The sequence below is a fragment of the Scophthalmus maximus genome, chromosome 9 (assembly GCF_022379125.1).
Source record: "Scophthalmus maximus strain ysfricsl-2021 chromosome 9, ASM2237912v1, whole genome shotgun sequence".
Lineage (NCBI taxonomy): Eukaryota > Metazoa > Chordata > Actinopteri > Pleuronectiformes > Scophthalmidae > Scophthalmus > Scophthalmus maximus.
In genome coordinates this window covers 24,156,723-24,181,938 of record NC_061523.1, presented here as the reverse complement: position 1 = coordinate 24,181,938, position 25,216 = coordinate 24,156,723, and the positions used below count along the sequence as shown (strand labels likewise).

Genomic DNA, 25,216 nt, shown 5'->3' with positions numbered 1-25,216 from the left:
TCTTCCGGTCATTTGTTTGCTCTGGTGATAAACACGCGGTTCCCGTTTTATTTTGAAGTCGCCGAGCGGAAGCGGTGTGTTCGTTATCGGACATTGACTCATCTGAGGTCTAGTCCCTCAGCTGCAGCTGAGACCGGAGCAGAGGAGGAGGAGAGAGGAGGTGAAGAAGAAGAGAGGTGAACAGAACAGATGAGAAGCAGAAGAGAGGAGGAAAGAACAAAACAGAGGAGAAGAAGAAGAGAGGAGGAAAGAACAGAACAGAGGAGAAGAAGAAGAGAGGAGGAAAGAACAGAACAGAGGAGAAGAAGAGAGAAGAAGGAGATAGGAGGAGGAGAGAAGAGAATAGGTAAAGTAAAGAACAGAGGAGCCGGCAGAAGCGGCGGGGTCGCGGTACCGACACACGGTAAGAAGACGCTACGTTCACCTGGTCTCACCTGAAGCTCCGCTTCCTTAAGGTCAAAGTTCACGGGTCACTGTGACAGAGGAGCGGGAGCGCGAGTCTCTTCGGGGACCCTCCGTTAATCTGAGACCCACTGTGTTGAGTTTGTGTGAAGTTTAAAAATCTTTTGAAGTTCTTCAAGGTGCAGTTAGAGATCCCGCCGCTGGAGGCGCCATTTTGTAATCAACACATTTCTGATTGATTCAGTGAAGTTTATTATTAGGTCGACAAATCACTTTCAAATCAATATTTACACATGACAAATTTCATCAGCTTCTTAAACTAAACTTTACTGGAACATAGATTTTCTACACACACTCATACTCACACACACTCACAGACTCACACACACACACATAGTTCACACCTCAGAGGACAGTGGAGACGGTGCCTCAGTGAAGTGTGTAAAACTCTTCATCACGGTCAGTCAGCTGACCTCGATGACCTACAAGTCTGAAAAACAAACATCCATCTCGCAGCTCTGATGTCACAGCTCTGATGTCTTTGTTTCCATGGCGACGCTCAGAATATTGATCAGCAGCCTAGTTCTGATCAGTTTGATTTAATCATGATCACAGCTCCTCACTCAGAGTTCAAGGTGTGTGTGAGGGGGGGGTGTTAACGACCACCCTCCTCATTATTCAGTGTTTTCTGTTGTGAATGAACAAAGACTCATGTGACTCTTTGTCATCAAAGTGTTTGTGTGTTAATGTGTGTGTGTGTGGGGGGGGGGGTCGTCTGAGTGAACTTGTAAATGAGTTTGCCCCCCAGTCCGTGGTGCCACCCCCCACACACACACACACACACACTATGTGATCAATGGATCAGATACTGATGTGAACTCAGATCAGTGATGAAGCTGCTTCCCTTCACTGATTGATTATTGATCCAGGCACACACACACACACACGTCTGCAGACACTAATTGATCCTCGATCAGCATCTCAATGATCAATCCAATGATCAACAGGCAGATCAATCATGAAAATGTTTGTGTCTAGGAACATTTCATCATTCAACATCTGGAGTGTGTGTGTGTGTGTGATCAGCACTTTGATATCAGCTGTGACCTTTGACCCTGCCACCTTTGAACCTCTGTGTCTGTGTTTGCTGCAGAGCGACTGACTGACGGTCAGTGAGCAGACATGTCCGTCTCCACGCAGCTTGGTCTGTTGCTGTGGAAGAACTTCACCTACAGACGACGACAGACGGTATGTCACTTGATCTTCACTTCAGGACGTTTGTGACCTCTGAATTCTGTCTCATGTCATCAACAACAATGTTTCCTGTCGTGTTTCAGCTTCAGCTCCTGGTGGAGATCGTCTGGCCGCTCTTCATCTTCTTCATCCTCATCGCCGTGAGGCTCAACTACCCTCCGTACGAACAGCACGAGTGTGAGTCTCTACACAAACACACACACACACACACACACACACACACACACACACACACACACAATGATGGTGATGAAGATGATGAAGATGATGATGACCTGTCAGCAGGTTTCACTCGGTCTTTATTATTATAGTTTTTAATGTTCATCAGTTTTATTTTTAGTCTCAGTTTGTTGAATCTTACTTCCCGGTTTCTGCACTGTCATCAAACACGAGCAGCTAATCACAGCTCCTCTTCAGTAGAAGGTTCACCTCCATCGCCGGTGGTTCAGGTGTTCAGACGTTGATCCTCACGTCACCCGTCAGGTCGCTGTCCACGCACTCATCTCTGGGTGAGAGGCGTTGGCCAGGTGCATGCTGGGATTGTCAGCTGCTCCTGATTATCAGTCCCGACCTTTGTACCTCTGAGGTCGTCTGGTATCAGAGTGACACGAGCTGATCGACTCCTGATAATCTGAGGTTATTGATTGATGATGTGTCACAGGAAGTGTTCACTGCTGCAGGAATTCAAATTAAAGGTCTACTCCTCCGTATATGGCTCATTATCACTGGAACAACATTATCAGAACCGTTGAAGGTCGTGGAGCTGCGGGTCCATCGGGTCCATCGCGTCATAGTTACATCAGAGCGTCCGGGTCGCTGCCGGCTCCTCGCCGCAGAGCTGCAGCTGATTGGTCCATTACGTTCTGGACATGAAGTTTTCACTGAACAGAAACAATCAGCGGATTAACTGCAGCTGCCAATCAGGTGTGTGTTAACGGTGACAATACGGTGACAGACCATCAGGAAGACTGACATCACACAACCCTGATCTCCGGGTGTCCTGCGACTCCTCCCACAGACGCGTGAAGAAGACTTCTTAGTGTCAGCCATCTTGTTGTGTCTGTCGTAGACGTCCACGTGATGATGACATAAAGATGTAAAAATCATGTTCATCTGATTATTGATTATTGTGAGAATGATCTTATTCATGTTCAGGTGATCAGAGGGCGATGTTGACGCTGATTGAAGGAAGCAAGTGTCGTCCTTGTGTCTTCATGGCGTCGTAGTCATGGCGTGGTGCTGGTTTTCATCATGCTTCCTGTGGAAGCAGAAGTTCAGAGGATGTGAGTTTCACTTCTGCTCTGTGAGGAATGTTTGTGTGATTCAGAGTTTGAGCTCAGACGTGTTGGAACTCGTCACCGAGGATCTGAGGTTTCACTTCTTCAGCAGCAGCGACACGCACGCACTCATCAATACTCCTCTGATCTGATCGGTTGTTGAACACGAGTGAACGACCTGTGACAGAGACGCTCGGATCTTATCAGAGCTTTGATTAGACTGAGGAGCTTTAAACCTGATCAGACTGGACCGGTCTAATCTGGTTCTCTGATAGCAGCCGGGGGTCGGAGGTCAAAGGTCGAGCTGCAGATGATGCACCGACCACAGGTGATAACAGAGCGACCAGGTGATCTACCTGTGGTCGCTCTGTTCCAACGCAGCAGCTGATAAAACACACGTGTCCACGTCCACGACTGGACTTTTCTTCTTCTTCTTCTTCTCAGATTTAATCCTTATGTTCGTGCATGGCGCGTAACGTTGAATTGTGGGTCTGTTTCTCCTTTCCTCTCACATAGGAAGCTCCAGTGTGTCCTCTGCTAAAGGAGATAGGAAAGGAAGCATTGAAGCTGCTTTCCTAAGCACTTGGAGAATCTGAACATTATCAGGTGCTGAGGAAACGCTTCAGGATTTAGGAAACGTCCTCAGTCAATTTGACAATTGGACTGCAGCCTGTTCTAAACATGAGTTTTCATTTCCTGCTGAAAGTGCTGTGTGAATGCGGATTGGCTGTTGGAATTATCACATAATAATCAACAGATTCATTGAGAAAAGAGAAACTAATCAATCATCATAATCATTAACTTCCCATGAGCAGTTTTCAGATTGGACTCGTTAGTCACATTGATGCTTTTACTTCCTGAGTCACTTCCTGTTTTATGTCGACTGCAGGTCACTTTCCCAACAAGGCGATGCCGTCGGCCGGGACGCTGCCATGGATCCAGGGAATCCTCTGCAACGCCAACAACCCGTGTTTCAGACACCCAACGCCGGGCGAGTCGCCGGGCGTCGTCGGCAACTTCAACGACTCCATGTGAGTCGCAACTTTACTTCAGACTCTTATTCTGAAAAGACCTGCCTTGTAATCACCTTTCAAAATAAAGCCAGTCAGGTGATGTCATCTCTGACAGCATTTTAACTTATGAATCATGGATCATTTTTTATTGATATTTATTTGCTGATGAAATTATATTTATTTGTATAAAAGTACTTTTATTATCTCCAAGGTCAAAGGTCAGAGTCACAGTGACATCAAACCTTTGTGAGTTAGTACTTCACTCTGGCAGACGTCGGAAAACCAAGCATTTTTTAACTTAACACACTGTGTGTGTGTGTGTGTGTGTGTGTGTGTGTGTGTGTGTGTGTGTGTGTGTGTGTGTGTGTGTGTGTGTGTGTGTGTGTGTGTGTGTGTGTGTGTGTGTGTGTGTGTGTGTGTGTGTGTGTGTGTGTGTGTGTGTGTGTGTGTGTGTGTGTGTTGGCAGAATCTCTCGTCTGTTCTCGGACGTGAAGAAGATTCTTCTGTACAGTCAGAACGACAAGAACCTGGATGGGTTCAAAGATCTGGCTCAGGCGCTGCAGCTTCTGCAGAGCAGCCGATCAGGTGAGTTCAGAGATCAACAGATTCATTGAGAAAATTGTTGTGATGAGACAGTGGACCTGTTTTGGTCGTGTGAACGTGACGAAGCTGCAGAAGCTCAAGTTTCGGAAGTTTTCAGCCTCATTGAACAGAAAGAATTTTCTCCTTTGTGTTTTAATTTGCAGTTTAAACCTCACGGTGGAGGGAGGGGGGGTGTTCTCGACCTGCTCCGACCTGCCCCCCCCTCCTCCCCCCGTCACCTCTGACCACACAAACCTTTTTATCCGTGAGAGCGAGTTGTGGTTATGTGGGCGGAGAGATGAGCTGCAGCAGGTTCAGGTGATGTTACCTGGTTGGGGGGGCAGTTAGTTTCTCTTCATATGAAGTTTTCCGTTGCTCTGCTCGCCGGAGTCACGCTGAGCGTCACCGAGTTCAAACATGAGGCGCCGCAGCTGAACAAACACAAGAGGAGGATCTGAACCCGGACCAGTTCACTGAGTCCAGTTCTGAACCTGGACCAGTTCAATCTGTCAGTCAAACATGTCACACAGTTTTCATCACTCTCGTCTCCATGGCGACTCCTCAGCAGGAGGTTCTTATTATCAGACATGAGGTCAGACCTCAGCGTCCAATCAGAAGCCTTGGTTTGAAACACCTGCGTCGCTGAATAAAGTTTAGTGATTGAAGTCGACGTCTCACTCTGCGGGAAACTATTTCCTCATTTGTCCAATCACATCAGTCGGAGCTGCTGATGTCAGAGCGCTCACCTGTCATCTGACCCATCACTAATGCAGTTAGTCAGCTCCGCCTCTGTCCTGCTGCGTGGCTGCAGACGCTCCGCCTCCGTCCTGCTGCGTGGCTGCAGACACTCCGCCTCCGTCGCACATCAGATTTACACTTGACACAAAGTCAAGGTCAGAAACAAAAGCAGATTTTTAACCGAGACCACGACGAGGCTGCGCTTTGACGACCACAGCTTCTACTGAGTTGTGACTTCACTGGATCCAGGCTCCTGATTGGCTCACACTTATGTCATGTGGGACAAAGAGAGAGGATGGTGTTCGTGTCTGTTGTCATGGTAACGGTCAGAGGGCGAGGCCGGGGCAGAGGACGATGAGTCACAAAGAGACGTCGTCACGGCCGCCAGTTCAAACCTGCAAATGAAGAAAAGCCACCGGACGAGGACATGTGACGACACACAGTCGAGTAAGGTTTCCCTGACGACACTGACTCCGCCCCCTCCTCTTTCCCCCCTCAGGATTCAAGTTGAAACATTTCCTGCGAGACAACGAGACTCTGTCGAGTTTCCTGCTGAGAAACGCGTCCGTCTCCGAACACGGCGTCCAACAGATCAGAGATGCAGACGTCAACCTGGAGCAGGTGAGGACGCGGCCCCACATGCTCAGCATGAACAACTGTCCCAGTGTTGGACCTGACATTTGACCCTCTTCTCTCTCTGATCTCTGACCCTCTTCTGTCTCAGGTCCTCCTAAGGGGTTTCGGGGTCCACCTGAGGGACATGTGTCCCAGGAAGGGGGGCAAGCGAAGTCTGCAGGACTTTGTGACAATCTCGGACCAGCAGGTGGCGATGCTGGTACAGGAAGTCCTCTGTCAGGCGCCGCCCGCCTGGCTGGACCTCGCTGAACACCACTTCCTGGACAACCTGGACTTCCTCAAACCCATCCAGGTGAACACAGGGGTCACATGGCAGAGCTGTGATTGGTGCCAACGTGGACAGATGAATATTGAATATTAAAACGAGTGGTGCTTGTCTCAGAGGTGTGGAGTGTGTGTGTTTGTGTGTGGGAGGAGGCGTGTCTCAGCCTGTCTCTGCTCTTTACCATCTCGGTTTTCGTAGCCTGGAGACCAGTTTTATGGGAGTGAAATCGAGGCCTCGGCTTCTTTTGTCTGCAGAAATCTACGAGCTGCCGAACCTGAAACAAACTCTGACTCCACAAGGACAGAAACTCAGAACTCAACAACAACCTGTCGACTCAGAAACACTCGGGTCCAAATGTTCACTGCAAACATGAATAATTAGAAAACTCAGCTGTTTGATAATGTGACGTGTCGGCAGGTTTAAAAATTCATCTTCTGGAAACTGGAACTGATTGTGTCTTTGTCTCCCAGAGGGACGTGAGGTCCGACCCCGAGGCCGTCAGACAAGTTGCCAGGGCGACCAACAACCTCCTGGACAGTCTGGGTTCACTGGCAGTCGAGGTAAGAACCTGACGTACCTGATGGACGGACGTGTCCCTGTAACCGGGGATACCGGGTTCACTTGGCAGCTCTGAGCATCTCTGAGTCTGAGACGAGAGTCCAGCTGAACAAAGACACAAGTCCGAACAAACAAAAAACACTCAGCGTCTATCTGCGACCTGCTGCGTCCGTCTGCGTCCATCTGCGTCCTGCAGAGACGCTGCAAAATGCTGGGGACAAACTGGAGACACGCTGGAGACATACTGGAGACACTCTGGGGACATACTGGATACATTCTGGAGACATACTGGGGAAACACTGGGGACTCTGGCAGACGAATGAGGCTCCTCCTGGACAGTCTGATAATCAGAGTAAAGTTCAGACTGACAAAGTTTGTTGTGTTTGGTTCATGTGGATGGTGAGTCAGGAACAGGAGTGTGTGTGTGTGTGTCTGTGTGTGTGTGTGTGTGCGTGTGTGCGTGTGTGTGTGTCAAAGAGGAAGTGGCTCAGAGTCACATGAAGAAGCAAAGTGTCCTGAACAATCAAGTCATTTTCTAAAGGGAACTTTATTTAAAGGACCAGACGTCTGAAGTTCAGGTTGGTCTGACCTCTGACCTACTGACCTTCTGTCAGAAGTCAACACGTCCAATACGACAACAACATGAGGATGAAACATGGTTTACACAGATATATATACTGCGTTAGGAGTCTGAGCCCATGGACGACAACCACCACCTGACAACCACCACCTGACAACCACCACCTGACAACAACCACCTGACAACAACAACAAACTGACAACCACCACCACCAGACAACAACCACCACCAGACAACAACCACCACCAGACAACAACAACCACCTGACGACCACCACCTGACGACAACCACCACCTGATAACAACCACCTGACAACCACCACCTGACAACAACCACCACCTGACAACAACCACCACCTGACAACAACAACAAACTGACAACCACCACCACCAGACAACAACCACCACCTGACAACAACCACCACCTGACAACAACAACCACCTGACAACAACAACCACCTGACGACCACCACCTGACAACAACAACCACCTGACAACAACAACCACCTGACGACCACCACCTGACGACAACAACCACCTGACGACAACAACCACCTGACAATTACCACCACCAGACAACAACCACCACCTGATGACAAAAACCACCTGACAACCACCACCTGACAACAACAACCACCTGACAACAACAACCACCTGACTACAACCACATGACAACAACCACTACCTGACAACCACCACCTGACAACAACAACCACCTGACAACCACCACCACCCAATGACAACCACCTGACAACAAACACCGACAACAACCACCTGACAACCAACACCGACAACAACCACTTGACAACCACCTGACAACCAACACCGGCAGCAACCACCTGACAACCAATACAGACAACAACCACCTGACAACCAACACCTACAACAACCACCTGACAACCAATACAGACAACAACCACCTGACAACCAACACGGACAACAACCACCTGACAACCAACACAGACAACAACCACCTGACAACCACCACAGACAACAACCACCTGACAACCAACACGGACAACAACCACCTGACAACCAACACGGACAACAACCACCTGACAACCAACACGGACAACAACCACCTGACAACCAATACGGTAAACAACCACCTGACAAACAACACCGACAACAACCACCTGACAACCAACACCGACAACAACCACCTGTCAACCAACACCTACAACAACCACCTGACAACAAACACAGACAACAAACACCTGACAACCAACACCGACAACAACCACTTGACAACCACCTGACAACCAATACAGACAACAACCACCTGACAACCAACACCTACAACAACCACCTGACAACCAATACAGACAACAACCACCTGACAAACAACACCGACAACAACCACCTGACAACCAACACCGACAACAACCACCTGTCAACCAACACCGACAACAACCACCTGTCAACCAACACCGACAACAACCACCTGTCAACCAACACAGACAACGACCACTTGACAACCAACACAGACAACAACCACCACAGACAACAACCACCACAGACAACAACCACCACGGACAACAACCACCTAACAACCACCTGACAACCAACAGGGACAACGACCACCTGACTACAACCACATGACAACAACCACTACCTGACAACCACCACCTGACAACAACAACCACCTGACAACCACCACCACCTGACAACAACCACCTGACAACAACCACCACCCAATGACAACCACCTGACAACAAACACCGACAACAACCACCTGACAACCAACACCGACAACAACCACTTGACAACCACCTGACAACCAACACCGGCAACAACCACCTGACAACCAATACAGACAACAACCACCTGACAACCAACACCTACAACAACCACCTGACAACCAATACAGACAACAACCACCTGACAAACAACACCGACAACAACCACCTGACAACCAACACCGACAACAACCACCTGTCAACCAACACCTACAACAACCACCTGACAACAAACACAGACAACAAACACCTGACAACCAACACCGACAACAACCACTTGACAACCACCTGACAACCAATACAGACAACAACCACCTGACAACCAACACCTACAACAACCACCTGACAACCAATACAGACAACAACCACCTGACAAACAACACCGACAACAACCACCTGACAACCAACACCGACAACAACCACCTGTCAACCAACACCGACAACAACCACCTGTCAACCAACACCGACAACAACCACCTGCCAACCAACACAGACAACGACCACTTGACAACCAACACAGACAACAACCACCACAGACAACAACCACCACAGACAACAACCACCACGGACAACAACCACCTAACAACCACCTGACAACCAACAGGGACAACGACCACCTGACTACAACCACATGACAACAACCACTACCTGACAACCACCACCTGACAACAACAACCACCTGACAACCACCACCACCTGACAACAACCACCTGACAACAACCACCACCCAATGACAACCACCTGACAACAAACACCGACAACAACCACCTGACAACCAACACCGACAACAACCACTTGACAACCACCTGACAACCAACACCGGCAACAACCACCTGACAACCAATACAGACAACAACCACCTGACAACCAATACAGACAACAACCACCTGACAACCAACACCTACAACAACCACCTGACAACCAATACAGACAACAACCACCTGACAACCAACACGGACAACAACCACCTGACAACCAACACAGACAACAACCACCTGACAACCACCACAGACAACAACCACCTGACAACCAACACGGACAACAACCACCTGACAACCAACACGGACAACAACCACCTGACAACCAACACGGACAACAACCACCTGACAACCAATACGGACAACAACCAACACGGACAACAACCACCTGACAACCAACACCGACAACAACCACCTGTCAACCAACACCGACAACAACCACCTGTCAACCAACACAGACAACAACCACTTGACCACCAACACACACGACAACCACTTGACCAACAACACAGACAACAACCACCACAGACAACAACCACCACAGACAACAACCACCACAGACAACAACCACCACGGACAACAACCACCTAACAACCACCTGACAACCAACACGGACAACAACCACCTGACAACCAACACCGACAACAACCACCTATCAACCAACACAGACAACAACCACTTGACCACCAACACACACAACAACCACCTGACAACCACCACAGACAACAACCACCCCACAGGCGTCTGTTAGTTTAACATGTAATGAGATGAAAGAAGAAGAAAATCTAAATATTTTTCTTCATCTTGATGAATATGATGATGACTCTTGTTCTGAATCTGGTCAGTAGGTGGCAGTAGACACTGTGGGAAGTCTTGAACCTTCAGAACCAGACCTGGACCCGTCTTACTGGTTGCATCTCTGCTCTCTCACCCTCAGTTGGCCAGAATGAAGAGCTGGATCGACCTGAGGAACGAGATCATCTTTCTGACTCAGAACGCCACGTCGTCGCCCAGTACCATGTACCAGGCCGTGTCCAGGATCGTGTGCGGTCACCCGGAGGGCGGTGGCCTGCAGATCAAATCCCTCAACTGGTACGAGGACAGCAACTACAAGGCTCTGTTCGGAAACCACAACAGCAGCGAGGACGAGTCCACGTACGACAACTCCTCCAGTGAGTCTTCCTGCTCCGTGGGGTCGGGGGTCGTTGGCTGGAGAGATCCAGTCTGTTCTGGTTCTTTATCTCTGTGTGTGTGTGTGTGTGTGTGTGTGTAGCTCCGTACTGTAACAGTCTGGTGAAGAACATGGACTCCAACCCGATGTCCAGGATGATCTGGCAGGCTCTGAAGCCTCTGCTGATGGGGAAGATCCTGTACACCCCCCACACCCCCGCCACACAGAGGGTCATCCACGAGGTATGACAACCCTTCCTGTCTGGTCACCTCCTGCAGGAGGAGGAAGAGTCTATCTCACCTGTATGCGATCTGTGTCTGTGGTGCGTTCAGGTGAACCGGACCTTCCAGGAGCTCGGTGTGTTCAGGGACCTGGGAGGAATGTGGGAGGAGATGCGACCCAAAGTGTGGAGCTTCATGGAGAACAGCCAGCAGATGGACCTGATCAGGGTGAGCATCTCACTTTATATATATATATAGTAAGAGGACGGTGGATTCCTGTTCACCCTCCCGTCTGTTGTTCAGACTATGCTGAAGAACAACGTCACGGCCAAATTCTTCCGCGCTCAACTGTCCGGCAGCGACTGGACCGTTGCAGACGTGTCCAACTTCCTGTCCAAGCAGGCGGACGACGCCCGGCCACCGGGCAGCGCCATCACCTGGAGGGAGGTGTTCAATGAGACTGACCAGGCCGTCATGAGCATCTCCCGCTTCATGGAGGTCAGTCAGTGACGAACTGTGTCTGAGTTGCACAAAACATTTGGCTCTTAATTAGTTGATCAATGAAAGTGATTAATAAATTACGTTTTTTGTGTGTGTGTGTGTGTGTGTGTGTGTGTGTGTGTGTGTGTGTGTGTGTGTGTGTGTGTGTGTGTGTGTGTGTGTGTGTGTGTGTGTGTGTGTGTGTGTGTGTGTGTGTGTGTGTGTGTGTGTGTGTGTGTGTGTCAGTGTGTGAACCTGGACAAACTGGAGCCGGTCTCCAGCGAGGAGCGACTGGTCAACGAGTCCATGGTGCTGCTGGAGGACAGGAAGTTCTGGGCCGGAATCGTGTTCCCGGACGTCCCGCCCAACGCCACTGAGCTGCCGGCCAAACTCAACTACAAGATCCGCATGGACATCGACAACGTGGAGCGGACCAATAAGATCAAAGACGCGTAAGGACTAACACACACACACACACACACACACACACACACACACACACACACACACACACACAGATGAAAGTGTCCCAGTTCCTGAATGGTGGGAAAGACCTCTCTGACCCTGAAACCACTTCAGTGAAAACATCAGCAGGACGCCTGAGATGTGTGTTTGTTTACAGTCACTGTGGGACTCACCCCTCATTCAAGGCCCCCACTACGTCAAAGGAAAGTTCAATGTTTCACAGATAAAAATATTATTTTATCATGTTAACATGAAGAAACTTTTAAACCTTCATCTTGTCAAAGCTGTTGAGTGCGACTGTGGTGAGCAGGTGAGGCAGCAGGGGGCGCTGCAGCTCAGGTACAGTTAGTTCATGAGCAGGTGAGGCAGCAGGGGGCGCTGCAGCTCAGGTACAGTTAGTTCATGAGCAGGTGAGGCAGCAGGGGGCGCTGCAGCTCAGGTACAGTTAGTTCATGAGCAGGTGAGGCAGCAGGGGGCGCTGCAGCTCAGGTACAGTTAGTTCATGAGCAGGTGAGGCAGCAGGGGGCGCTGCAGCTCAGGTACAGTTAGTTCATGAGCAGTTAGTTCATGAGCAGGTGAGGCAGCAGGGGGCGCTGCAGCTCAGGTACAGTTAGTTCATGAGCAGGTGAGGCAGCAGGGGGCGCTGCAGCTCAGGTACAGTTAGTTCATGAGCAGGTGAGGCAGCAGGGGGTGCTGCTAAACTGTAGAACTGTGAACCGTTTGGTGGATTTGTTCACAGTCCTGATTTGGACCTTTAACATCTGCTGAGCTCCTCTTTGTTTCTGTCTCTCCAAGAGTCAAATGTTCATATTGGTCCTCATGTCTGAACAGTAAATGTGAAGCTACAGCTAGTTAGCTTAGCATAGAATAAAATAAAATAATAGAATGGGAGTCTGTGACCTGATCACTGATTTGAGATTTGAGCGCTCTCACTGTGTCATGTCCAAACTGACGGAACTTTGTCTGTCTCCTCCTCTTCAGGTACTGGGACCCAGGTCCTCGTGCCGACCCGTTTGAGGACATGCGCTACATCTGGGGAGGGTTCTCGTACCTGCAGGACGTTATTGAGCAAGGCATCGTGAGAGCAGTGACGGGAACCAAGGAGAAAACCGGAGTGTACATCCAGCAGATGCCGTACCCTTGCTACGTGGACGACATGTAGGAACCTTCACTGTGTTTTCACCTGCTCTGGTTTCTGTTTGTCCCCGCTTGTCCTCGCTTATCAAACACGTCCCTGTGTCCTCTGTCCAGTTTCCTGCGGGTGATGAGCCGCTCCATGCCTCTCTTCATGACCCTGGCCTGGATGTACTCGGTGGCGATCATCCTGAAGAGCGTGGTGTACGAGAAGGAGGCGAGGCTGAAGGAGACCATGAGGATTATGGGACTGAACAACGCCATCCTGTGGTTCAGCTGGTTCATCAGCAGCCTGATACCTCTGCTGATCAGCGCCGGACTGTTGGTGCTGCTGCTCAAGGTGACAACCCGTCAACACATAACGAGCCCGGAGGACGTCCCTCAGAGACGGAGGACGTCCCATCAGGGGAAGGGGAGGGAGATGTGCTCTCCCTACCTCAGGCAGGGAGGTCCCATATCAGAGCCAAACCGCCAAATAGAACTTATTGCGATTATCCAATTGTGACCATAGTGGTCGTGACTGAACTTCTACAGGAAATGATATCACAGGAAGTAGAAACACCATGGTAGATGTCAGAGGGTGTCCGTCTTGTCTGTCACCTGATGTGATGTCTGTCTTGTCTCGGCTACAGACGGGGAACCTGCTGCCCTACAGTGACCCCGGTGTGGTCTTCCTCTTCCTGGGGTCCTTTGCGGTGGTGACCATCATGCAGTGCTTCCTCATCAGCACGGCGTTCGCTCGAGCGAACCTGGCGGCCGCCTGTGGAGGAATCATTTACTTCACCTTGTACCTGCCCTACGTGCTCTGCGTGGCCTGGCAGGACTACATCGGCTTTGGAGCCAAAGTTTTTGCCGTAAGTTTGTTGACCTTTAGTAAGTTTGTTGTGACGATGCTGTGTTGTGATTGGACAGAGTGAGTCATGTGACCTCCAACCGCAGAGCCTCCTGTCTCCGGTGGCGTTCGGGTTTGGCTGTGAGTACTTTGCTCTGTTCGAGGAGCAGGGAGTCGGGATCCAGTGGAAGAACCTGGTGTCCAGTCCTCTGGAGGAGGACGACTTCAGCCTGCGCACCTCCATCGTCATCATGTACTTTGACTCCTTCCTGTACGGAGTCCTCACCTGGTACATCGAGGCCGTGTTCCCAGGTGAGGTCTGGCATCACTGGCGTCTGTTAGTTTAAAATGTGATGAGATTAAAGAAAAAGAAAATCTAACTTTTGTTCTTCATCTTGATGATGATGATGATGATGACTCTTGTTCCAGCTCTGGTCAGTAGGTGGCAGTAGACACTGTGGAAAGTCATGACCTCTGGTTTTATCTGCGTGTTCACCGTGTGTCCTCAGGTCAGTACGGGATCCCTCGGCCCTGGTTCTTCCCTTTCACAAAGTCCTACTGGTTGGGAGAAAAAGACGGAAAGTCCAACAAAGTCCATCTCAGCCGGAAAGGAAACCCAGGAGGTGAGACTGCTGTGATGCAGAGTGTCCACAGTGTGGCGCTCCAGAGCTGCACTCAAAAACAATAAGGACAAAAACCCCTGACAGAATCATAAGAGCATTGATAACCTGTGAGACGTGTGTTTCCAGCGGTGTGTATCGAGGAGGAGCCGACTCACCTGGAACCTGGCGTCTACATCGAGAACCTGGTGAAGGTTTATCGACACGGTAAGAAACTGGCAGTGGACGGACTGACGCTCGGCTTCTACGAGGGACAAATCACCTCCTTCCTGGGACACAACGGAGCGGGGAAGACCACCACAATGTGAGTCAAGGACAACAGTACTGACACAGATACAGAAACAGGTACAAACATGACAGAGTGTGAGTAAAGGAAGGATCGACGAGTACAGGTTCAAAGATTGGAACCGAAAAAGTTTTTGTTGAATATGTTGGCAGCTTAAGGCACAAACACAGGGAAGCCACAGACACAGGGAAGCCACAGACACAGGGAAGCCACAGACACAGGGAAGCCACAGACACAGTAAAGTCACAGACACAGTGAAGTCACAGACACAGTGAAGTCACAGACACAGTGAAGTCACAGACACAGTGAAGTCACAGACACAGTGAAGCCACAGACACAGTGAAGCCACAGACACAGTGAAGCCACAGACACAGTGAAACCACAGACACAGTGAAGCCACAGACACAGTGAAGCTACAGACGTGTCGTCCCTGCAGGTCCATCCTGACCGGTCTGTTCCCGCCCACCTCGGGGACGGCCTACATCCTGGGCAGAGACATCCGGTCGGAGCTGAGCATCATCAGACAGAGTCTGGGAGTCTGTCCTCAGCACAACGTCCTCTTCAGCATGTGAGTCCGCCGTCAACACGAAAACAAATGTCTCCGAGTGGAGGACCCAGTGTATCGTGTGACCGTGTTTGTGTTGTGGCGCCCCCCGCAGGCTGACCGTGGAGGAGCACATCTGGTTCTACTCTCGGCTCAAAGGCCTGTCGGAGCAGCAGGTGAAAGGTGAGATCGAGCAGATCCTGCAGGACACCGGGCTGCCGCACAAACGCAGCTCCAGGACCAGCACCCTGTCTGGCGGCATGCAGAGGAAACTGTCTGTGGCTCTGGCCTTTGTTGGTGGGTCAAAGGTCGTGATCCTAGACGAACCCACGGCCGGCGTCGACCCCTACGCCCGAAGAGGGATTTGGGATCTACTGCTGCAGTACAGACAGGGTGAGACTCTGGTCGGTTGGTTTCAATCAGCTGGTTTCTGTGGTCGGATACTTGAACGTGCGGTCTCCTGCAGGTCGGACCATCATCCTGTCGACGCACCACATGGACGAGGCCGACATCCTGGGAGACAGAATCGCCATCATCTCCCACGGGAAGCTGTGCTGCGTGGGCTCGTCTCTTTACCTGAAGAACCAGCTGGGGACCGGCTACTACCTGACGCTGGTGAAGAAGGAACCAGAACCGTCACTCAGCTCCTGCAGGAACTCGTCCAGCACCGTGTCTTTCACCAAGAAGGTACTGACTGCAGTACTGACACTGACACTGTCCACTGTGCTGCAGTACTGAAACTGTCAGAGCAGAGTTCTACAACTCCTGGTTGTGTCAATACAGCATCAGTACTCTGAAGCAGTATTCTGTATGTTGCAGTATCAGTACTCTGAAGCAGTACTCTGTATCTTGCAGTATTAGTACTCTGATGCAGTACTCTGTGTTGCAGGAGGAGGAGTGCGCCTCCGTCAGCAGCAGCGACGCCGGACTCGGCAGTGAGAATGAAAGTGAGGCTGCGCCCGTCGGTGAGTCTCTGCTCCTGCAGCCGGTTCTTTCAGCTGCAGGTGGATCTGACGTGTCTCTTTCCTCAGACAACGGCACGGCGGCGTCCGTCTGTGACGTCCCCTTCGTCGGCCCGGACGTGTCTCTGGTGTCGAGTCTGATCCTGCGTCACGTCCCCGCCGCCCGCCTGGTGGAGGACCAGGGACACGAGCTGACCTACGTGCTGCCGTACAACGCTGCCAAGGACGGAGCCTTCGTGGCGCTTTTCAAAGACTTGGACGTGAAGCTGCCCGACCTCGGCATCTCCAGCTACGGCGTGTCGGACACGACGCTGGAGGAGGTGGGACACGTTTTTATTTCTACGTCACAGAAGCAGATGTTCGAGTGTGTGAAGAACTTTTGTTGTTGCTTAGCAACAATAGAAACAAAGAAACTAGAGACTTTCTCTTGTTTTTGTAGATTTTCCTGAAAGTCGCTGAAGATAACGGAGTCGACACTGAAGTGCCGTCAGGTGAGGACTGACCTCTGACCTCATCTGTCATTTCAAAATAAAAGTTATTCATTTTGAATGTCACAACGTCCTGGTGTGTTCAGACGGCACACTTCCTGTACGGAGGCGGAGGAGGACTCACGCCTTTGGTGGAGGAGACCACCAGAGCTGCCTGAGACCTTTAACAGAGGATGACGACAACGAGGGCAACGACTCTGACGGAGACCCTGGTACACACACACACACACACACACACACACACACACACACACACACACACAGTTCAGTTTGTTGTGATGCGATGTTACGTGACGTCAGTGGTGTCGTGTCCTCAGAGAGCAGGGAGACGGACTGGTTGAACTGTACCGATGGTAAAGGCTCGTACCAGGTGGGAGGCTGGAGTCTGAAGAAGCAGCAGTTCGTGGCTCTGATATGGAAAAGATTCCTGTTCGCCCGACGCTCCAGGAAAGGCTTCTTCGCACAGGTACGCTGACGTGACCCTGCTGATCTTCATTGGAACATTTCCTGCAGATTTGTTTCTTCAACGTGTTTGTCTTTCAGATCGTTCTTCCTGCTGTGTTTGTCTGCATCGCTCTGGTCTTCAGTCTCATTGTCCCCCCGTTTGGAAAGTATCCCAGTCTGGAGCTGCAGCCTTGGATGTACGAGGACCAGGTCACCTTCATCAGGTAACAACTCTCCCACTGCCACAGAATACGTGAGGATATTTACTGTGGTCTGACTGTCCACCTCTGTCCCCGTCTCCTGCCAGTGACGACGCTCCTGGAGACGCCAACATGCAGCAGTTATTTAACGCTCTTCTGGACGCTCCGGGCTTCGGGATTCGCTGCATGGACGGACATCCCATCCCGTAAGACCCGCAGAGATTAGTGTGATGTTGGAGCTGAGATTTCACCTCCGTCTCCTAATGTTTTCTGTCCGGCTCGTCCTCAGAGAGGCTCCCTGTACGATGGGCGACGAGGACTGGCACACCCCCAACATCTCTGACAGCGTCCAGCAGCTGTTCAGCTCTGGGAACTGGAGCATGGATGATCCTTCTCCCGCCTGTTTCTGCAGCTGCGACGGCAGAAAGAAAATGCTGCCCGACTGTCCTGCTGGCGCCGGAGGTCTGCCTCCACCTGAGGTCAGAGCCGAGACACGAGATGTCAGACGTCTTTGTTTTCTGTAAAGTTTAAAATGAATAAATGTGACCCTTGTTGTTCAGATGAAGCTGAGCGCCACCGACACTCTGCAGAACCTGACGGGAAGAAACGTCTCCGACTACCTGGTGAAAACCTATGCTCAGATCATCGGCAAGAGGTGAGACCTTGTCACCTGATCAGAAACGCACCCGGTGACGTCCAGGAGACGTCCCGGAGTTCTCAAACACCAACTCAATGTTTCTGTCTCAACTTTTGTCTCCACAGCTTGAAGAACAAAGTCTGGGTAAATGAGTTCAGGTCAGTATCTTTCTGCTCTTTCAATAACAAACCGTCTCCAGCTTTTCAGATGTGAAATCATGTTTTTCTCTCTGCAGGTATGGAGGCTTCTCATTGGGCGCCAGGAGCACTCAGGTCCTCCCACCAGCCAATGAGATCGACGACGCCATCGAACGAGTCAGAAAGATCTTTGAGTTACAGAAGGTCAGTTTGAGAGTTTGTTAAGAATCAGACTTTATTATAACAACCTCCAGACCCCCAACAGTTTCAGACATGTTAAAGTCCAGGTGCCCCCCCCCTGACATGTCAAGTTTCCTGTTTCCAGGGAGCAGCAGCTGATCGATTCCTTGACAGTTTGTCAGGTTTCATCAACGGTTTGGACACAAAGAACAACGTGAAGGTGAGACAACTAATGTCTGTGACATTACTCTGTCTGTAATATCATTCTCTGTGATTTGATTCCAAATGTAAGAAAAGTTAATTTAACTGAAGCTCGAGAGAGAGAGAGAGAGAGAGAGAGAGAGAGAGAGAGAGAGAGAGAGAGAGAGAGAGAGAGAGAGAGAGAGAGAGAGAGAGAGAGAGAGAGAGAGAGAGAGAGAGAGAGAGAGAGAGAGAGAGAGAGAGAGAGAGAGAGAGAGAGAGAGAGAGGCCCTGGGCCCTGAGCGGTGGCTCCACCTGAGTGTTTAAGGGGTTCTGGTTCTGATGATGACTGATGGAACGTGTCCTGTCAGATCTGGTTCAATAACAAAGGCTGGCACAGCATCGGATCTTTTATCAACGTGATGAACAACGGAATCCTGAGAGCGAACCTGCCCCGAGGACTCGACCCCAACAAGTTTGGTATCAGGGCCTTCAACCATCCTCTGAACCTGACCAAGGAGCAGCTGTCCCAGGTCGCACTGTGAGTGGACACACCTACCACTGCACCTGAGACACTGCACCTGAGACACTGCACCTGAGACACTGCACCTGAGACACTGCACCTGAGACACTGCACCTGAGACACTGCACCTGAGACACTGCACCTGAGACACTGCACCTGAGACACTGCACCTGAGACACTGAACCTGAGACACTGAACCTGAGACAATTTTCTCCACAGGAATCCTTTACAACCGTTAACTCTCTCCTCCTGGTCCTTGTCTCCAGGGTGACAACCTCCGTGGACGTCCTGGTGTCCATCTGTGTGATCTTTGCCATGTCCTTCGTCCCGGCGAGCTTCGTGGTCTTCCTCATCCAGGAGAGAGTCAGTAAAGCCAAACACATGCAGTTCATCAGTGGCGTCCAGCCGCTGCTCTACTGGGTGGCCAACTTCATCTGGGACATGGTGAGGAGCGAATCCAAAATGCACCCTCAGTCATACAGTGTGTGTGTGGTTGTTAATGTGTGTTTGTGTCTCTACAGTGTAACTACATCGTCCCGGCGACGCTGGTCGTCCTCATCTTCATCTGTTTCCAACAAAAAGCCTACGTGTCGTCCTCCAACCTCCCGGCCCTCGCCCTGCTGCTGCTGCTCTACGGGTCTGACACCACACAGTACCACACAGTACTACACAGTACCACACAGTACTACACAGTACTTCACAGTCCTGACCTTGAAGTGACAGAATGACCTTGTTGTCTTCTCTTGGTTTATGTCCTCGCAGCTGGTCAATCACGCCGCTCATGTATCCCGCCTCCTTCTTCTTCACGATACCGAGTACGGCGTACGTCGTACTCACCAGCGTCAACATCCTCATCGGCATTAACGGCAGCATCTCCACCTTCGTCATGGAGCTGTTTGGAAACAACGTGAGTCCACAGACGCAAACCAACGGCAGATGGTTCTGGTTCTGTTCCAGAGTTCTTCTCTCCACTGTCTCAGAGCTGCTCGTTGTGTTTCACGACCTCGCTATGTGATTTGTGGCTATACAAATAAAATTAAGTTGAACAAAATGTTCACCCTGTGCTTAACCGGCGTGTGGTTCACAGGAGATTGGAGGAATTAACGACATCCTGAAGAACGTCCTCCTCATCTTCCCTCACTTCTGTCTGGGTCGAGGTCTCATCGACATGGTGAAGAACCAGGCGATGGCCGACGCCCTCGAGAGATTCGGTAACACACTCGTTGAGTCACTGCAGCATTTTATTTTCTCACATCCTGTGTGACCAGTGTTTAAAGTTCCCTCCAGTCACGTTTTAAAGTATATAAATATAATCTAATATGTCTAATATTTAGTTTAACATTGTTTACCTCTAAAATGTGTCTGAAACCATCCACTCTCTCTCCCTCACTGAGGATTTCTGAAACTATGAATATTCATGATATGCAAATACCACAGGCCCGCCCACCCCATGACAGACATGTTGGAGGACAGAAACAGAAGAACAACAGTTTTTTGACTGGAGGGAACTTTAAACATTCAGACGTCCTGTGTGCTGAGGTCACATGGTTTGTTCAACACTGGATGTGTTGTTTGAACGTTGTGTTGCAGGTGAGAACAGACTCCGCTCTCCTCTTGAGTGGGACATGGTTGGAAAAAACCTGTTCGCCATGGCTGTGGAGGGAGCGGTCTTCTTCATCATCACCCTCCTCATCCAGTACAGGTTCTTCATAAAGCCCAGGTACACACACACACACACACACACACACACACACACACACACACACACACACACACACAGAGGTTTTTGTTTCTGTAGCCGCTGTGATTTGTGTCTTTGTCCACTGGGGGGCAGCAGACTGTGACTGGAAGAAGACAGGAAGTAAACTCTGTCTGTCTGTCTGTCTGTCTGTCTGTCTGTCTGTCTGTGTGTGTGTGTGTGTGTGTGTGTGTGTGTGTGTGTGTGTGTGTGTGTGTGTGTGTGTGTGTGTGTGTGTGTGTGTGTGTGTGTGTGTGTGTGTGTGTGTGTGTGTGTGTGTGTGTGTGTGTGTGTGTGTGTGTGTGTGTGTGTGTGCAGCTCAGTCAGTAAACTCACCAAACTGGGTCCACTGGGTGAGGAGGACGAGGACGTGGCCCGAGAGAGACAGAAGATCGTCCACGGCCTCGGACACGGAGACATCTTGGAGCTTCGACAGCTCACCAAGGTACATGACCTGCCACAGATCCACTGGGCATTCTGGGTAAAAGGCTCAGCAGCCAGCACAACCACACCCATCACTGATTTGTCACAGGCTGTCCCAATTCAGGGGCCGCCTCCTTCAGAGGACGCAGTCTACGCAGCTGACGAAGGCAGTTGGTCTTCAGGTGTCTGTTGGGGACTATGTTCTGCAGCGGATGAATCATTTTGACTTTGATCTAAATCTCGTCCTGCAGGTGTTTAAGAGGAAGCAGAAGCCGGCGGTGGATCGACTGTGTGTCGGGATTCCTCCTGGAGAGGTGAGCAGGACCGCACAGTCCACAGACGTCCCACAGACGTCCTGCAGAGGAACACATGTTAACTCTGTGTGTGTGTGTGTGTGTGTGTGTGTGTGTGTGTGTGTGTGTGTGTGTGTGTGTGTGTGTGTGTGTGTGTGTGTGTGTGTGTGTGTGTGTGTGTGTGTGTGTGTGTGTGTGTGTGTGTGTGTGTGTGTGTGTGTGTGCGCGCGCGCGTGCGTGTCAGTGTTTCGGCCTCCTCGGCGTGAATGGAGCTGGGAAGACAACGACGTTTAAGATGCTGACAGGAGACACGCTGGTGACCAGCGGAGAGGCTTTCCTGGCCGGGAAGAGGTGAGGTCAAAGGTCACACCAGGTTACTGGGGGGGGTTGTCGACGGACTTGTTCTGTCACTATACGTCAACACGACATGATGACGTCTACCCAGCATGCATTGTGTTAACACCAGCTTGTATCAGGTTCGATCAGCAGAGACACTGATGTGTCTGTGCTGATGTCTGTTGTCGTCTGTGAGCAGTATCCTGAGGGAGATCGATGAGGTCCATCAGAACATGGGCTACTGTCCTCAGTTTGACGCCATCAACGAGCTGCTGACAGGTAGAGAACATCTGGAGCTGTATGCCGTCTTGCGAGGCATCCCCGAGGGGGAAGTGTGTGACGTGAGTATACTGTGTACTTGTTCTACTCACTCTAAAGTGTTTACTTGTTCTACTCATTGTACACTGTACTCGTGATGCTGCCCTGTGCAGTGATGATGTCAGTGGTCATGTGGAGGATGCTGTGCTGTGATTGGCAGGTGGCGGAGTGGGGGATCAGGAAGTTGGGTCTGGTGAAGTACGCCGACAAGGCAGCAGGAAGTTACAGTGGAGGAAACATGAGGAAACTGTCGACTGCCATGTCGCTGATCGGAGCGCCGCCTGTCGTCTTCCTGGTAACGCCCCCTTCTTCTTCTTCTTCTTCACCTATTGAACGTCAACAAGCAGAAACCTTCTTCTTCACATTGTGTTGAAATCGTCGCCTCGTGGTGTCTTCAGGACACTGAGTTTCTGCGTTGTCATGGAGATGGTTTAGTTGTCATTGCATGAAGGTCACATGGTTTGACATGAAGGTCACAATGAACAAACCAACATTGTTGTTTACAGAACAGCTGTGAATGAACAGTTACACAACAGAAGCTGAGCCGTCTCAGCCAATCAGAGAGCAGCTGAGCAGGATTTGGCGGGGGGAGGGGGGTCAGGGGTTGTGTAACAGGGAGGATTAAGAGGAGCTGCTCTGTTTACTGAGGAGAGAAGAAGAAGAGAGAGCGAGGTGTGAAGTAAAACCACAGAAGAAGAGTTAGTGATGCTCCTCCCCCTCCTCTCCTTCACCATCCTCTTTCTCCTCCACCTGTGGGCTGAACTCAACCTGGCTGTTCTCCTCGTTACAGGACGAGCCCACCACTGGCATGGACCCCCGAGCCCGCCGGGCGCTCTGGAATTGCATCCACAGCATCATCAAGGAGGGACGCTCCGTGGTCCTCACCTCGCACAGGTAAGAGACGCTCCGTGGCCCCCACCTCACGCACACACACACACACACACACACACACACACACACACACAGGTGAGAGACACCATGTGACCCGTGTCCTTACTTCACCTCACACCTGCAGGACAAACGAGGAGACACGGGCTGTATCCTCAGTGAATCCTCATTTCATCATTCCTTAGCGTCCTCCATGTCCACAGTGTCCATTAACTCTGTGTGTGTGTGTGTGTGTGTGTGTGTGTGTGTGTGTGTGTGTGTGCGTGCGTGTGTGCGTGTGTGTGTGTGTGTGTGTGTCAGTATGGAGGAGTGTGAGGCTCTGTGTACCAGGATGGCCATCATGGTGAATGGCAGGTTCCGATGTCTCGGCAGTGTCCAACATTTGAAGAACAGGTAACACACACAGATTTTCAAAATAAAACATTCTGGATGGATTTAATGAAAAATATCAAAGTTAACCATCAATAGATAAGTGTTTTAGTGAAGCAGCCTCTGAGGCGACAGAGTGTAATGAGTGTGACAAGTGACAACTGATGAAGGCCTTAACAGCTGACTGTCTCTCAGGTTCGGTGACGGCTACACCATCATCCTGCGGGTGGCGGGGCCGGACCCCGACCTGTTGCCCGTCATGAAGTTCATCGAGAGCGAGCTGAGCGGCAGCACGCTGAAGGAGAAACATCGCAACATGCTTCAGTATCAGCTGCCTTCGTCACTCACCTCGCTCGCTCACATCTTTTCCATCCTCGCCAAGAACAAAGACACGCTGAGGATCGAGGACTACTCCGTCACCCAGACCACCCTGGATCAGGTAATGTCCTGACCACACCTGACACAGGGTGGGGAGGCAAGGAAGGTAAACGGCTCTCTGATTGGCTAACACAACTTATTTGTTGCAGGTGTTCGTGAACTTTGCGAAGGACCAGAGCGACGACTATCACTCCAAAGACAACTCAGTGAGACGGAGAGACGTGTCCATTGCGGTCCCGGTGCTGAGCTCCGCCCCCGGTGCCGCGGAGGGGCGGGGCTCCCAAAGGGAGAGCGTCATGTGACCGTGTGACGTCAGGAGGCTGGAGCTCCAGTCTGGACTTGCCCCCCCCCACATCTCACCTGTTGTGATGTCATAATAATTTCCAGTGGGCGGAGTCACCACTTCCTCATGCCAGTCAATGCAAATTTTTCCTGGGGCAGCGCCGAGCTGCCCGCCGGCCGCCGACCAGACGAACGTTCAGACGTCGTCTTCGCCTTGACGACCTCATTGTGTCTTTTTTTTATTCTCAACTAACGATGCAGAATCCGAATTATTTCAAACGGCCGAGGGCTCGACTGCAACAATAACATTTTTAAAACGTGTTTGATTCAGATTTTACTCAGACTTTTATTTATGTGTAGCTGTAAATTGCAGTGGCTTTACTGTTTCCTGTTCAACAGCCAATCAAAGTGCTCAAAACAAAGAACCGATTGATTTTGTAGTTTTTTTAAGAAACAATGATAAATGTCCAGATTTGTTCTTGTGGGTGTGAAACAGTGAAAACCTCGTCAGCTCCTCAGCACACTACAGTATTGATCAGTGATCGATCACTGATCCTACATGTCACCTCTTGTCCAACAGGAGGCGACACTGACACGTCCAATCAGACTTCAGCACTTTGTGTTTGTTTGCACTGAACATGTGACCACATGACACCAGTTTCACTCACTGACATAAAAACGTTTACTTCCTGTGACAGAAAAGGCCGATGGGAAAAAACTGTTACTGACCCTGAACAACATTAAAATGAAACAAATCTACTGCGTTTGTACTGCGTCTGTACTGTAATGTCCAGGCTGAGGTGAGATAATATAATATTTATATTATATATATATATATTTACAGGTGAAGTGTAATTGTGAGGTTGCTGAAGTCTGACCTGCGTCA

General features: G+C 50.5%; 1 protein-coding gene and 1 long non-coding RNA gene across 4 annotated transcripts; one reads left to right on the top strand and one right to left on the bottom strand.

Moving 5' to 3' along the window:
* Positions 1 to 83: 83 nt before the first annotated feature.
* On the top strand, positions 84 to 25,089 carry abca1b (ATP-binding cassette, sub-family A (ABC1), member 1B). 3 transcript variants are annotated; one of them, XM_035650820.2, is made up of 49 exons: positions 84 to 403; positions 1,556 to 1,650; positions 1,740 to 1,833; positions 3,823 to 3,964; positions 4,413 to 4,531; positions 5,766 to 5,887; positions 5,991 to 6,194; positions 6,638 to 6,727; positions 10,739 to 10,973; positions 11,075 to 11,214; positions 11,305 to 11,421; positions 11,497 to 11,691; positions 11,920 to 12,125; positions 13,120 to 13,296; positions 13,390 to 13,612; positions 13,905 to 14,126; positions 14,212 to 14,416; positions 14,614 to 14,727; positions 14,854 to 15,028; positions 15,447 to 15,578; positions 15,670 to 15,947; positions 16,021 to 16,241; positions 16,444 to 16,519; positions 16,586 to 16,836; positions 16,956 to 17,007; positions 17,091 to 17,216; positions 17,322 to 17,470; positions 17,548 to 17,672; positions 17,756 to 17,854; positions 17,938 to 18,127; positions 18,209 to 18,303; positions 18,411 to 18,443; positions 18,521 to 18,626; positions 18,748 to 18,822; positions 19,154 to 19,323; positions 19,572 to 19,749; positions 19,827 to 19,942; positions 20,068 to 20,212; positions 20,393 to 20,516; positions 20,896 to 21,025; positions 21,362 to 21,488; positions 21,718 to 21,780; positions 22,004 to 22,110; positions 22,295 to 22,436; positions 22,574 to 22,708; positions 23,204 to 23,307; positions 23,602 to 23,694; positions 23,866 to 24,109; positions 24,198 to 25,089. In XM_035650820.2, exons 2-49 carry the CDS (start codon positions 1,585 to 1,587, stop codon positions 24,348 to 24,350), a joined length of 6,885 nt encoding a protein of 2,294 aa, XP_035506713.1. In that variant the 5' UTR covers positions 84 to 403; positions 1,556 to 1,584; the 3' UTR covers positions 24,351 to 25,089. The 3 variants fall into 3 exon arrangements, with proteins under 3 accessions (XP_035506713.1, XP_035506712.1, XP_035506709.1); XM_035650819.2 differs by having other exon boundaries at positions 16,429 to 16,519; XM_035650816.2 differs by lacking the exon at positions 84 to 403 and having other exon boundaries at positions 1,556 to 1,833; positions 16,429 to 16,519.
* LOC118320043 lies at positions 638 to 2,263 on the bottom strand. Its single transcript, XR_004796199.2, has 2 exons — positions 2,018 to 2,263; positions 638 to 1,841 (listed from the first exon to the last, which is right to left on the bottom strand). It is a non-coding gene; the product is annotated as an uncharacterized LOC118320043 (long non-coding RNA).
* Positions 25,090 to 25,216: the final 127 nt, after the last annotated feature.

Coding starts and splice junctions, on each gene's coding strand:
- abca1b (XM_035650816.2), top strand. CDS start 1,653: ATGTCACTTGATCTTCACTTCAGGACGTTTGTGACCTCTGAATTCTGT. Junction 1,834..3,822: donor TCCGTACGAACAGCACGAGT/GTGAGTCTCTAC, acceptor TGTCGACTGCAG/GTCACTTTCCCAACAAGGCG. Junction 15,948..16,020: donor ACTGCTGCAGTACAGACAGG/GTGAGACTCTGG, acceptor GGTCTCCTGCAG/GTCGGACCATCATCCTGTCG.